Below are 12,216 nucleotides of genomic sequence, written 5' to 3'. Positions count from 1 at the left end.
AACTTTATTTATATATATGTATATATGTATATGTGTGTGTGCGTGTGTATATATATATATATATATATATATATATATATATATATATATATATATATATATATATATACACATACATATATATATATGGACGATGTATAAATTATGTCAGTGTCTCACTATCTAAAAGGATACGACTTTGGCCGAACTATATTAATCACGGTTCGTTCTAGGCCCGAACTTGTTGTTTTCCCATGATGCATCCGTCTTTCCTTTCTATCTCGCGCCTTTCCCTCAGAGCAGTCCATCTTGCGTCTCTCGTCGCTGCAGTCGCCGTCTGCCAGCGCGCTGTTGGTGTTGTAGTAAATAATGGCGGCATCGGGAGGTGGATTATCATCCCCCGCTACTATAGCGGGTTTAAATCCTCAAGCTCCGGCCCGAGCTCGCTTTCCGGGTCGACCAGGCTCGGTTCGCAGCAGGCTGCGGTCGGAGAAACGTAGTAGACGCGGAAGGATGGGCTCGGACGAAGAAGAGCTATCCACAGGGCCAAGGCCCGTAAACATCGGCCTTGCGTTGAGCGAGGATCCGTCCCTCCTGCGCCTGCTCGGAGTGGCGGAGAAGCACAGTCGGCAGAAAGATGCGGGCTTCGACTCCAGCAACAGTGAAGAGGTAAATAAGCTAGCTGTTTCATGTCAACTGGATAGTCAACAATACACTGTAGAACACATTAAAAAACAACTTGTGTAGAAGAATTGCGTTTATAATGTATTTGCAACTTACAAAGGATCTTTATGCTAGTGTACGCTACAGCCAGTTAGCGGCAACTTCGTTGAATAACACAAACCATAATCGAGATTTTAGCTCGCTGTTGCCTCGCAGTCTTCACCTCGGTTTGGCTCCATTATGTGTGACTATTTTGTCTGCAGATATTACTGGTTCATTGTCTGTTTAGAAACGGCCATAGCAGCGCTGTTCTGCGGTACTGGCCACACAGAGTGATCCCTCTGTCCTGCCCAGCTGGAGTATGCATGGCGGCTGTATTAGGCGGAAACTTTGGCGGCTAACAATCGTGGATACGTTTTGTTGTGGAAACGCCAGTGATGCATTTACCTGGTGACATTATTACTGGTGTACTACCATAATGGAAGTTCCTTCCATTGTGCTGATAAGCACTCTGCTGTCGTTGTTAAAACGTCACTGCTGCTAACTTCACACTCTCCACGTTGGAGCTGTCAGCTGGCTGCTCGGTGCTCTCAGCGTCAACTTTACGTAGGATGCAACAGGAAGGCAAACACTAACGTTGGTAGTACGTTTTGATCAGAAATGACAGATGTGGTTCAGTCTTGTCTTGAATCCTTACAGTCTGGATTTTAAGATGGAGATTTCACTTGAAATATTTGACAGAATAGGTTAAAAGAAAAGGTTGGTTATCCCTTTAATGCTCTGCATGCTGCAACAAAATTTAACTGTTAACTTTCCATTAAATCTTATCCAAATATCAGTTATGATATATAGTTTTTTTGTACTCCTGATAATTGGAGCATTTGAGAGTTGTCCTAAATGATGATTGTATCACCACTGTCACCTTTGGTTTTTTTTTGTTTGTTTGTTTGTTTTTTTTCAGGAAATGCAGTGAAAAAACATGAAATACCAATCCCTTTATCAAATCAGGTTTATCAACTGTATGGTGTAGATGTGCACACCTGTGTTTTCACAGACAGGGATTTTTTTCCAGAATCAAAAACAGCCCATATCTCATACCAACGTTACTGTGTTACTCACGTCTAAGATTGTCTCATGTCAACATCATTCAGACAGGACGGTGATGATAATGCCAACATGGAGGTAATCACATTATTTAATCTCTGTAGGGGCTTTTGTGTGTGACATCAGTGATGACCGATGCAACCCCTCCAGATCAGACTGTAATGGAGTCTCATGGCTCATGCTAAAGCTAGCAGATCCTGGACTAAAGTGCCACACATCACACACTCACCTGTTCTGCAGATGGAATATATTTGTGGGGTCTTTTGGGGCCTGAAGATGCATGTGAGTCACTAGTTAGATGGAGGCTTGGATGTAGTATAGAATATTTTGCATGGGTGCTTGAATTCCATGATGCCAGAAATTAATTTTGTTTCAAAGAATTTACTTGAACTTGCATAAAAAGTTTGAGAGGACAATTAAACTAAAATTTCTGTTTTGGGGTCGATATTAGGCAAATATTTTATAAATTAGTCGTGTAACAGGGTTCACTGGTAGAAAATCTGCTGAGATATTTCTTATTATTGACTTGTTTCCTGAAACTAAAATCTGATTCATTTGGTGCAACACACTGATGCAACAGCGATGTGACAGTGTAGAGCTGTGTTGACACCAAAGTAAGGATGGACAGCAGAACGGTATACCATTGTGTGAATATTAGGCCTCTTGGAGCAAGTTCTAGGGACAGATTGAAACTTACGCAGTTAAAGAAATACACTATTCAAATGTGAATCTGTGGGCTTTCTGATTATTTTTTTGTTAACTTGCCACAGCAGGTGGAAAAAAGATCAAATAAACACATTAACGTTTTCTTTTTTAACCTTTGCATCAAACTCGGTCCCCATCGGTGCATTTCTATTTGAAAATACTTCTTAGCCGATTTTGCAGAGCAATTCCTGTATCTTGATACAATACTGTGATAAAACATTTTGTACACGGGGCTTTTGGCCACATCACCCACCTACTGGGTGCCGAGGAAGTAATTGAACCAGTGAGATGCCCTCTCTGCTGTTCTGTTGATCCTGGTGTCGAGTCTGGCTGTGGCATTTGGAATCAGTTGAAGTTGATGATGCATTTTTTCTTGTCTTTGTTGTTGTTATTGTGAAAGGCTAGAAAAGAGTGCAATTTAATTTAACCCAATAAGCTAATCAGGACTAAATGAATGTTGGGATTAATTTTTCCAAATTATTAGCAGGTAAAAAAAAAATCCTTTTCTTTAAGAAAAATAAAACAGTCTTATGAGATGATTGTACAGCAGAATAAACAGAGGTTACATTCTGCAAGATAAGATTGGACTGGAATGGGAGCAATGTGACTCCAATTCTCAACCAATAATAACAACGACATTAGTAATGCTTGTGTGTTGTATGTGTTCTTTTAGGAAGAAGATTTCACTGGGTTTGGGACCACAAAAGTTCGTCCACAGAAAACTGTTTCTCAGCCATCGTTGCCCAGCCGAGCAGAGTCTCCGAAAACTTCAGACCATTCTCCTGAAGCAAAACCTCTCATTGGAAAAATTATACCCAAGACCCCCAAACCAGCTTTGATAGGCAAAATTGTACCGAGGGTGTCTAAAGAGGGCCAGGGTGTCAAAGAAAGCCCGGTAAAAGTCAAGGAAATACCAAAGGGTGTCCTTCGACTTTCTGGCAGGCAGGTTACTCATTCAGATGAGCCTGCCTCGGGTAGATCGAGCAGCACAAAATCAGCTGACTTTAGTAGTAGCACTGGAGAAACAGCAGGCTCAGGCAGTATGCAAAACCAAACAGCTGCTACCTCACCAGAAGGCACAAAGCAGGAAACGCCAGTGAGCACACTGATTGCAGAAAAAGGCAATGAAAAGGATTCCAAGGTCAAAGAGCGAGATGAAATTTCAGAGGACTCTGAGAGAGACCAAACTCTGCCACAGAGGTCTGCTAAACGCATGAGGGGCTTTCAGCTCGGGCACGGCAGACGCGCATCTCAAGCTGTCACTCTGTCACTCACGTCTTTTCGCAGGCGACAGAGGAAGAGGTTGACAAAGGACATGGGTGCTTCTCCAGAGGTTGGTGCTGAGGCTGGAACACAGAGTGGTCAAGAGGCAGCCATGCCCCTGGAGGGCAAATCCACAGATTCATCAGAGAAAAGAAGACGGAAAAGAAACCAGCGGAAATCTTTGTTTGGGTACAAGCGAAAGGCAGTAAAAAACGCTCAAAAAATTAATAATCCAATTATTCATAGAAGAAATCGCACAAAGCATGTTTTTTACACCTATGTACAAGAACCCAGTCCAACCACACTGACGCAGGACGAGAACGAGCAGCTTCTGAGTGTCACGCCGTCAGAGGGTGAGCCCAGCTCATTTTCTGAACAAATCCAACAAAGCTCCAACAACTCCTCAACTGCTGTCATGAGTGCCCGGTCCTCCCGCGTTATAAAAACACCTAAGAGGTTTTTGGATGAGGAAATTATTCCCTTTCCAAGAGGTTCTCTATCAACATGGCTGAAGAGTCAACAGAGAGATGATGAGAAAAGCGAGTCAGGTTATGATGGGAAGTCATCGGACAGTGAGCCCACATCTGTGGCCGATAGTCCAAAGTTCTCCCCACAGCCCAGGCCAGGCACGAGCCACCTCGAGATCTACAAGAACCTCAAAAAGCTGACCTTGAAACTGGCAGAGAAAAAGAGAGGCCATTTTGACACTCAAGGGGATTATGTAGAGGATGACAGTTTGACCTCTCACGTCAGAAAGAGGCGGCGGTCAAAGCTCATGATGGAGGAGATGGATTCCCCTGGTGTTGTGAGGAAACTTGCCGTGGTGGTTGATGCTGATGTGAAGGCACCTTCACACATGCCATTAGGAGACACAAGCAACAACAGTAAGGATATCTTGCTTTATAGCTTTTTACAAATACTCATATCCAGTATCTAAAGCAAACATTTGCCAGAGTGATAAATACACTAACAGAGTTTTGCCCTTTTTTTTCCTTCATCTTCATGGGGCTACGGTTGAATTTAGTCCAACTATGGGGGCATATGTTTTCTTTTCAAATCATCAGTATGATAACTACTAAAATAGTTTTTAATAGATATATGGTGGAAGTGTATAGCACTGGCCAAGGTTCCTCCTTGACCAGTTTGACCATTATTTTTTTATATGGGTCTTTGTGAAGGCGCATGGCCCTTGACTGGGATTCTCAATTTAATTTGTAAGATATTTTGGCTTCATCAGACGGCTCAAATTAGACATTTGCGAGACTTAGCGGGGAATGCGGCAAGTTTTTCTTCCTTTAAAAAAAAAAAAAACAACAAAAAAACGTAGACTGCATTTCTAACCAGACTGCAAGATACCCACAAAGTGATGCTTGATGCATGCCTCTCAAATGGTAGGTGATGTGATATCGTCTAACAAGTTTTATTTGATTACTGCTGTCTGGCACAGATGAAGCAGGAAGCGTGGCTGGAGAAGGTAGAGAAGCATTAGAAGCCAGTGGACCCAGCCACCGAATTGGTCTCAGCGGAGCTAATAAGAGAATGCTCCACCTGCTGAAGAAGGCTAAAGTTCAGCTCATCAAGATTGATCAGCAGAAGCAGTTCAAGTTGTCACAGGTAACTCTAACAAGTGCGTGTGTGTACACGTGTGTGCGTGTTTTGTGTGTGCGCGCGCACGGTCGATAGACAGAATCTAATTCACTGATATACTGTAAGGCATTTTGTCGGCGCTTCTTCAGTTACATACAACTTTTACAAAGCTGTAGCCGTGACTGAAGATGAAATATACCCTGCTGTTTCAGTTCCTCCATACTTAGAATACGAGTGCCTCAGTAATAACTCTGTAGTGATGTCATCAACTTGCAACCCCGTCTTTTCTCTGCATCTGCATCAATAGTTGGGCTCCAGTGAATCTCACGTAACAGCGACGGGAGGAAGAAAGAGGAGAGTCAACATATCTCATCGACATATTCGTCCTCAGGTAATGCTTTTAAATGCAAATCTTTGCTTAGATGTGAAGTCTCTCTGCATACATCAGTTTTGTGTGTTTTTTAAACACTTATGATTTGTACCTGCCCCAATCTCTTATTGACCCAGTTTAGACCTGGTATTAGCATGCGTCTTTTAGGTGATCTGAAAAAAGATGGACAGCTGTTGAAGGGATATTTTCGGCTTTATTGAAGTGGGGTCTTACTCTTACAGCTCTGTAGCCCAGCTTTATACTGCTGAGGTTGGGGAAAGCAGCAAAAATGATTTTATCTCCCAAATAAATGGCTAGCTAAAAAAAAAATTTGATGTCTGTTTACATGCATGCGCTTTTTGTAATATTTTCCCCGCTTTCCTATTGCTGTCACCAACCCTTTGTTTTTGATCTGCACTTTCAACTGCTCTGTAACACCAGCACTAGACGACAATAATTTTTATTACAAATATCCATCATCCATTTTCTATACCGCTTATATGTTAAGGGTTATGGGAGGGGGGCTGGAGAGGTGGGGTTCACCCTGGACGGGTTCCCAGTCTGTTGCAGGGATTATTGCAAATATTATCTTAATTTCTTAATCACAATCTATCCATGTTTCATGGTATCTATGTTGTGTGCAGGAGCAGCCACTCGGTGGTCCGAGGATCAAGCATGTCTGTCGAGCAGCAGCAGTAGCCTTGGGGCAGCCCCGTGCGATGGTTCCGGATGATATTCCGCGACTCAGCGCCCTGCCGCTCCATGAGAGAGAGGGCATCACCTTTTCCCCCGCAGCAGAAGGTACAGTCTGTCTACAAGTTTGTTTTTAAGCAGCATGCCAACACCAAAATGTAAAACATGGTGACATTGCACAGTTTGAAGTGCAAAGATTTTATTGAATGTTCAGCAACAATTAGACTAACCTTTACACAAGTCAAAATCAGTATATAAATCCAGGTCAGAATAAATTGCCAAATTTAAACTACTCATTGATTATTGGAAGGTATGATAATCTCTCTTTTTATTGGTAAACTGCATGCAAACTAAATGGTTTGACTTTTGTGTTTTAACATTCAAATGCTGTCCTCTTGTGAACAAGTTTCCTTATAATACAAGGAGGAAGGTCTTGGTTATGGTTTGAAATGACAAACTAAGCATGCTAGCATAGTTAGGCTAACACATCTATGCAGTTGTCAGTGTCTCCCTGTTTATCATGTGGTTTGAAACCCACTTAAAGGACAATGGAGATTTGCTTTTAAAGTACGTAGAGGAGTGAATAATAGGGAGGAAGAGAGAAACAAACAACTTCAGAGTTTCAGAGCTTGTTCATCCCCACAACACCGGCAGTTGCTATTATATTTTGGTGTTATGTAATGTCCCTCGAGGATCAACGAAGTATTTATGGTTCTGGAATATTTCTTAGTCTCAATACTGCTCTCAGGATAACCACGTCAATAAAGTTTTTTTTTTTTTTAAAGGTCCTCACTGTGTTCTGGTAGGTTACACACAGTATCTTTAATTATTCCAAAATGTGTCACTTGATTTATTCAATTGGAAAAAAAAAACTGCTCTGCTAATTTATTACATGGGGAAAAAACCAGCTAAAACATTTTTCAAACGTGTAGTTCAGCATCTGCAAACACACACAAAAAAGCTACAACAAAAAAATCTGCTGAGCAAAAATCTGATTTGTTAGCTCAATGTAGTTGTAAGTAAAATATTTGCCAGCAAAAATATCTTTTGTCACACACAGATTAGCCACTGCTGTTGGAAAAGCTTTACCCAACACTGGTCGAGTGAGCATCACTCAGTATGAGGTGAGAAAGTGCTGTTTGACAAATAGACTCACTGCCCTCAAGTTTGTCTCCTAATCAACACATGTAGATTAAACTTTACACGAGGTCATACAGGGCTGCATGGGACGGCCTGACATGGAGAGATGGGTGACAAATTAAAGGAAAATTTTGGGCTGCGACGAGCTGCCAGAACCACTTCAATATGGCCAAGTTGGCATAGATTCTATTAGTCTCTGGTCCCTCATGAAGGAATGAACATCCTCCACCAAAAAGATCTGGTGTTTTCTAACATTGTAGTCCAAAGTCCCTCACAAGATGTGGGCATAGTCATCCTGCTGCATTTATATATTCAGATATTTCCTTTTAATTTGTCCCCCATCTGTACATCAGTGTTATTTCAAGCTGAAAGCATAGATGTAAACGGTGTACATCACACTACATAAGCTCCTTCCTTTAAAAAACAACTAGTCCATGTCAGCAGCCTGCAACTGTTAAGGGGTATCTTCCAAATGTAACGTGTTCATCCTTCAGAACTGGTCTGAACATGTGTTCTCAGTGATGACATGTACAGGTGTGAACGCACCAAAGACACCATTATTCAACTAGCCTTCCTTACTCGTCAGTGAAACAAAGAAAAAAATGTCATTACACAAAATATATCAATTTAGGCAATGTAATAGACATTGAAGAGTGTGTAAAAATCAATAATCATATATTGTTGCTACGGGAAGGTGTTAACGGCAACCAGAAAGGATCCAGCTTAGACTTTATTGAAGACCTGTGAAGTTCCATGGGATTCAATGAAAAAGTGACAATGTGGACAGTGGAGTGTTATTGTAGTACATTGTATGTGTAGTACCCTTGAAACAGGTTTGGATGGATACATTAAAGACAAGCTATCATTCAAAAGCAATTGATTACAACTTTAAAATTAAACAAATGTACAAGATTATAAGTTTTAACATCATATTGTGTAGTATGCAGATTAAATCAATATTCCCATAAAAGGCGTGGTGTCTCTGTACAGTTTTGTCCTCTTGTGGACATTGAAAGAATTAAGGACCAACCTTCTATAACATAACCTTGGGGTTTACTAACATTAATGTGTCAAAACTGATACAAAAGAATCCAGATTTGAATTGGTCCGAACCCATATCATGTCAGGAGTAATATTCCAACTTGTGTTTTTAAAGAAAGTTTTGACATTGACAAATAATAGTTTTATACCCTTGTGTTTCACCACCTACAATGTATCCCCACCATGAGTTGAACCAGTAGCGCCGTCACAGCGGATGGCTAGTTGGGATAGGAGCTGTTGATGTAAGGCTGTTCCCAGTGGGGCATTTTAGCACACTTTATTTGTGAGTGTGCGTAGATTGGTTGTAGAATTGTGCAATACTGATAGTTTATCAATATACAAGTTTCCAATATCAGTATATGAAAAGAAATCCTGTGTGGATTTTACTGCAGGGCTGAGTTGCCTCCAGGCACCCGCACTATTTCTGTCAGATAGACTGTCATGGCGGACAACAGGAGAGTGGTGCCTGCAGGTTTGAAAGCAGATGCTTTGGTGTAATTTTGTTTTTAAACCAAACCAAGACGTAATGAATTAATGTGTGTGCACATATAAGATGACCCAAGTGTTACTCGGCAAGCGATATTTTCATCTTTTATTTTGAAATTTACGCAAAATTTTGTAGTATAACCTCGTGACCCAAGTACCCTGACACGTGTTGTTGACTACGCATGGTCTGGTTCTATCATAGGGCAAATCCATACTGTTTACCTTTTGCTAGAGTTGAGAACCATGTTAAATAACCTTTGAGAGGTTATTGGTGGTATAAAGTTGAAAAGTTGCATTTATACTAATTTTTACATCAAGAACAGGTTAGCTAAGGGAATGGCCGCGGGAAATGGATTCGTGTTCCTTTTGACTCTCGACTGAGTAGGATGCTAGATTTGGAACACTTCAGGCAGCTGTTAGTATCTTGTAACTATAGAAACAAGGTTGACTTCTTGGAGATGATCTCTAAATCACTGTATTAGACCCCCCCCCCCCCCCCCCCCCCCCCATCCCACCCCACCCCCTCAATTGTTGTTGCACTAGTGTCCCCTTCAGACTGACTTTTCTGGTATTTAAAGATGAGCCCTCACATCACATGTACTTCATGATATTATCAATATCTGTCGTGGCTCTTCTACCCATCCTCCTCCTGTCTTGCTTTCAGATGTTGCAGATGATGATGATGACGTCTCTGGCCAAGGCAGGGCTCAGTGGATTGTCTCTCAGGAACCCATCCAGCGGAGGGTGAGGGGGAGGAGAAGGGGCCGAAGGTTAAAAAAAAGGAAGATTCTGAGTCGATACGCACCCGGGGGTGTTCGGTCGCGGCGCTGTGGAATCTGCAAAGGCTGTTTGGTAGAGAAGGACTGTGCCAAGTGTGTCAACTGCCGCGATAAGCCTAAATTTGGGGGACCCAACACAAAGCGACAATGTTGCATGTAAGTTCCTCACGTCAGAACAACCGCAAAGATTAAGACTGGACCAAAAAAAACAGAATAAGGTTCAGTACTGTAAAGTAAAGAAGCCTAAAACTGGATCATGACATTTTTCTTTTCCCCTGCCATCAGATACAAGAAGTGTGAGCGTATTGAGAGAGCGAAGATGGAGCGCTTTGTCAGGCAATTTAAAGGTAGGTCTCTGAATAGGTGTTGCCTCATATGGCACCATACTGACCTGACGTAACTTATTTACTAGACCAGAACTCAACATATCAACAATATTCCATCACATAATACATGATTAATCACAAAGCTCCCTTTTCTCAGTCCAGGCGAGGCGGTCATCCTATGTTTCAAGCAGTGACGATTCAAACTGGGGTATTGAAGGCGAGGGATCGTCCTCAGTGGCAACTGGAGTTAGGAAACATTCCCTGCGGAACATCAAACCACGTTCCTATAGCAGCCTGCTCAAGTCTGAATCTGAAGAAGAACAAGAGGAAGAAAGACAAGACTATAAGACGGATAAATCCTCAGTCAAGACAGATGTAGCAACTGCTGGTAACCAAGGTAAGTAAGATTCTTGGTTATTTTTATTTTTTTGTCTCAAGCCTGCTCCTTATGAAAAGGAGATAACTCTGATATCTCCTGTTCACTTACAAATCTATGGACATGGATTTAATTACTTGGCAGTCTGGTTCCCTCCACTGGGTTGTCTCCAGAGGGAGAACATGCTCTCTTGATTAAAATGAATCCCATGGCACTCGGGGAAAGAGGTGATATAAACAGCAAGACTGTTGCCCTTAATTGTCGAACTTTAAACATAGATTTGTAAACTCTGATTACAAAATAATGGGTCTCTTTTATTCAGCTCAGCTCTGCACTATGACTTTTTTTTGGTTGTGTAATAATAAATTGGACCAAAACGGAGAAGAATATTCAAATGAATTCTTCCTCACCTACCAAATTAAGTTCCATTGCAAATCTTCATTGCCATGGTTTTACTGTTCGATATCAGTAAGTAAATGTCATCGAATAGACACAAGCATGTGCTCAGCAGCTATGACAACACCTTGAAACTGAAGCTTAGTTCAGTCTTAGTATAAAGAAAAAACTTTTTTGGAAAAAATACAGAGGTTAGATTCATTTATGCACAGTGTTGTTAATCTGTTACTCACACAAACTGTTTGAAACCACCAGTAGCTCGCCTATTACAAGATGGAGGATCAGTCCCCGGTGACCTTCTCCTAGATACAGTGAAACATCGACGGGCATTCTCCAGAGGAGCTGGAAACAGACCTCGAGCTTACAAGGTAATCACACCCAGAACATTTCTATTTCTTGCCATCAGATATTCCTCCTGATTAAGCCTGGGTGAAACATTTTTGGAAAATTATTGTGATGACTTGATTACTGGTAAGCTGTTTGTTTTCCTGGTAGGTGATGTCATGTGTAATCACAACCATTACATTCTAAATTTCTCTTTACAAATAGATGGTTAAGAATTTAGCGGCTCGAGTGTTCACCACAACAAACACCAACAATAATTTCCGAAGAATTTTTTGCCCAGGACTCCCTCACATTTAGTCTTATCAATTTGATCATCTATTTCCAGTAACATCTTGTCAAGATTCAGCCAAGCTAATCTTCTTTTTCTCTGTTAAATTTTCTTCTTCCTATTAATCTCTTTGCATGTATTTTAACTTGTTTTACCAATATGGTTTGATTTAAGATGTGTGTTTTGATTTAAACTAGCATGTGCAGTAGAGGTCGGCCGATGGTGGATTTTTAAATACCAATAATTTGAAGCAGGAAAAAGCTAATAGCTGATGAATTTGGCCGATACCCCACTGCTTCAATGCAAGAACATGTTTTTGGCTTACAAAGGAAAATAAAACAAATACTGTGGTACCAAGTTGATGCCGATGTCAATGATCGGCCAACTCAAACCTGTCAACCTCTTATCTGTAGTATAACTGTGTTTTTGCTGTTCCGTTTCTGTGTGACGCAGCATGTTTTATTTTATGTGCACGTTAACTTATTTTGTGATCCAGGTTTGACACGTAAGATGTATTTTTTTTTATTTCAATTGGGAGTGGTTGTAATAATGGTTCCCATTTAACTTCTTGGAGTCTGCTGGTGTCTTGGCAACATCACGGTGAAGACAAAACTACAGGAAGTCATTACGCCCGAACTTAAAAGATAGTTTCAGTACACAACCCCTTTTCCAGAGATGGAGTGTGTTGTAGTCTT

General features: G+C 41.2%; 1 protein-coding gene across 5 annotated transcripts in view; it reads left to right on the top strand.

Moving 5' to 3' along the window:
* Positions 1-259: 259 nt before the first annotated feature.
* kmt2ba (lysine (K)-specific methyltransferase 2Ba) overlaps positions 260-12,216 on the top strand; it is a 28,220-nt gene continuing 16,263 nt past the window's right edge. Inside the window, exons 1-9 of one of the 5 annotated variants that reach the window (XM_086192775.1) lie at positions 260-648; positions 3,125-4,598; positions 5,162-5,328; positions 5,609-5,692; positions 6,316-6,472; positions 9,696-9,966; positions 10,096-10,157; positions 10,294-10,533; positions 11,167-11,276. In XM_086192775.1, coding sequence (XP_086048901.1) covers positions 349-648; positions 3,125-4,598; positions 5,162-5,328; positions 5,609-5,692; positions 6,316-6,472; positions 9,696-9,966; positions 10,096-10,157; positions 10,294-10,533; positions 11,167-11,276 — 2,865 coding nt within the window. In that variant the 5' untranslated portion in view covers positions 260-348. Of the gene's footprint in view, positions 649-3,124; positions 4,599-5,161; positions 5,329-5,608; positions 5,693-6,315; positions 6,473-7,422; positions 7,489-9,695; positions 9,967-10,095; positions 10,158-10,293; positions 10,534-11,163; positions 11,277-12,216 lie in introns of those variants that run through there. The other 4 variants (XM_086192774.1, XM_086192777.1, XM_086192776.1 and 1 more) reach the window with 4 other exon arrangements.

This window comes from Aulostomus chinensis, chromosome 22 (genome assembly GCF_037954235.1).
Source record: "Aulostomus chinensis isolate RoL2024-O1b breed Wild chromosome 22, RoL_Achi_v1.0, whole genome shotgun sequence".
Classification (NCBI taxonomy): domain Eukaryota; kingdom Metazoa; phylum Chordata; class Actinopteri; order Syngnathiformes; family Aulostomidae; genus Aulostomus; species Aulostomus chinensis.
Note: the sequence above shows the minus strand (reverse complement) of the source record. Positions and strands in the feature narration are given on the sequence as shown.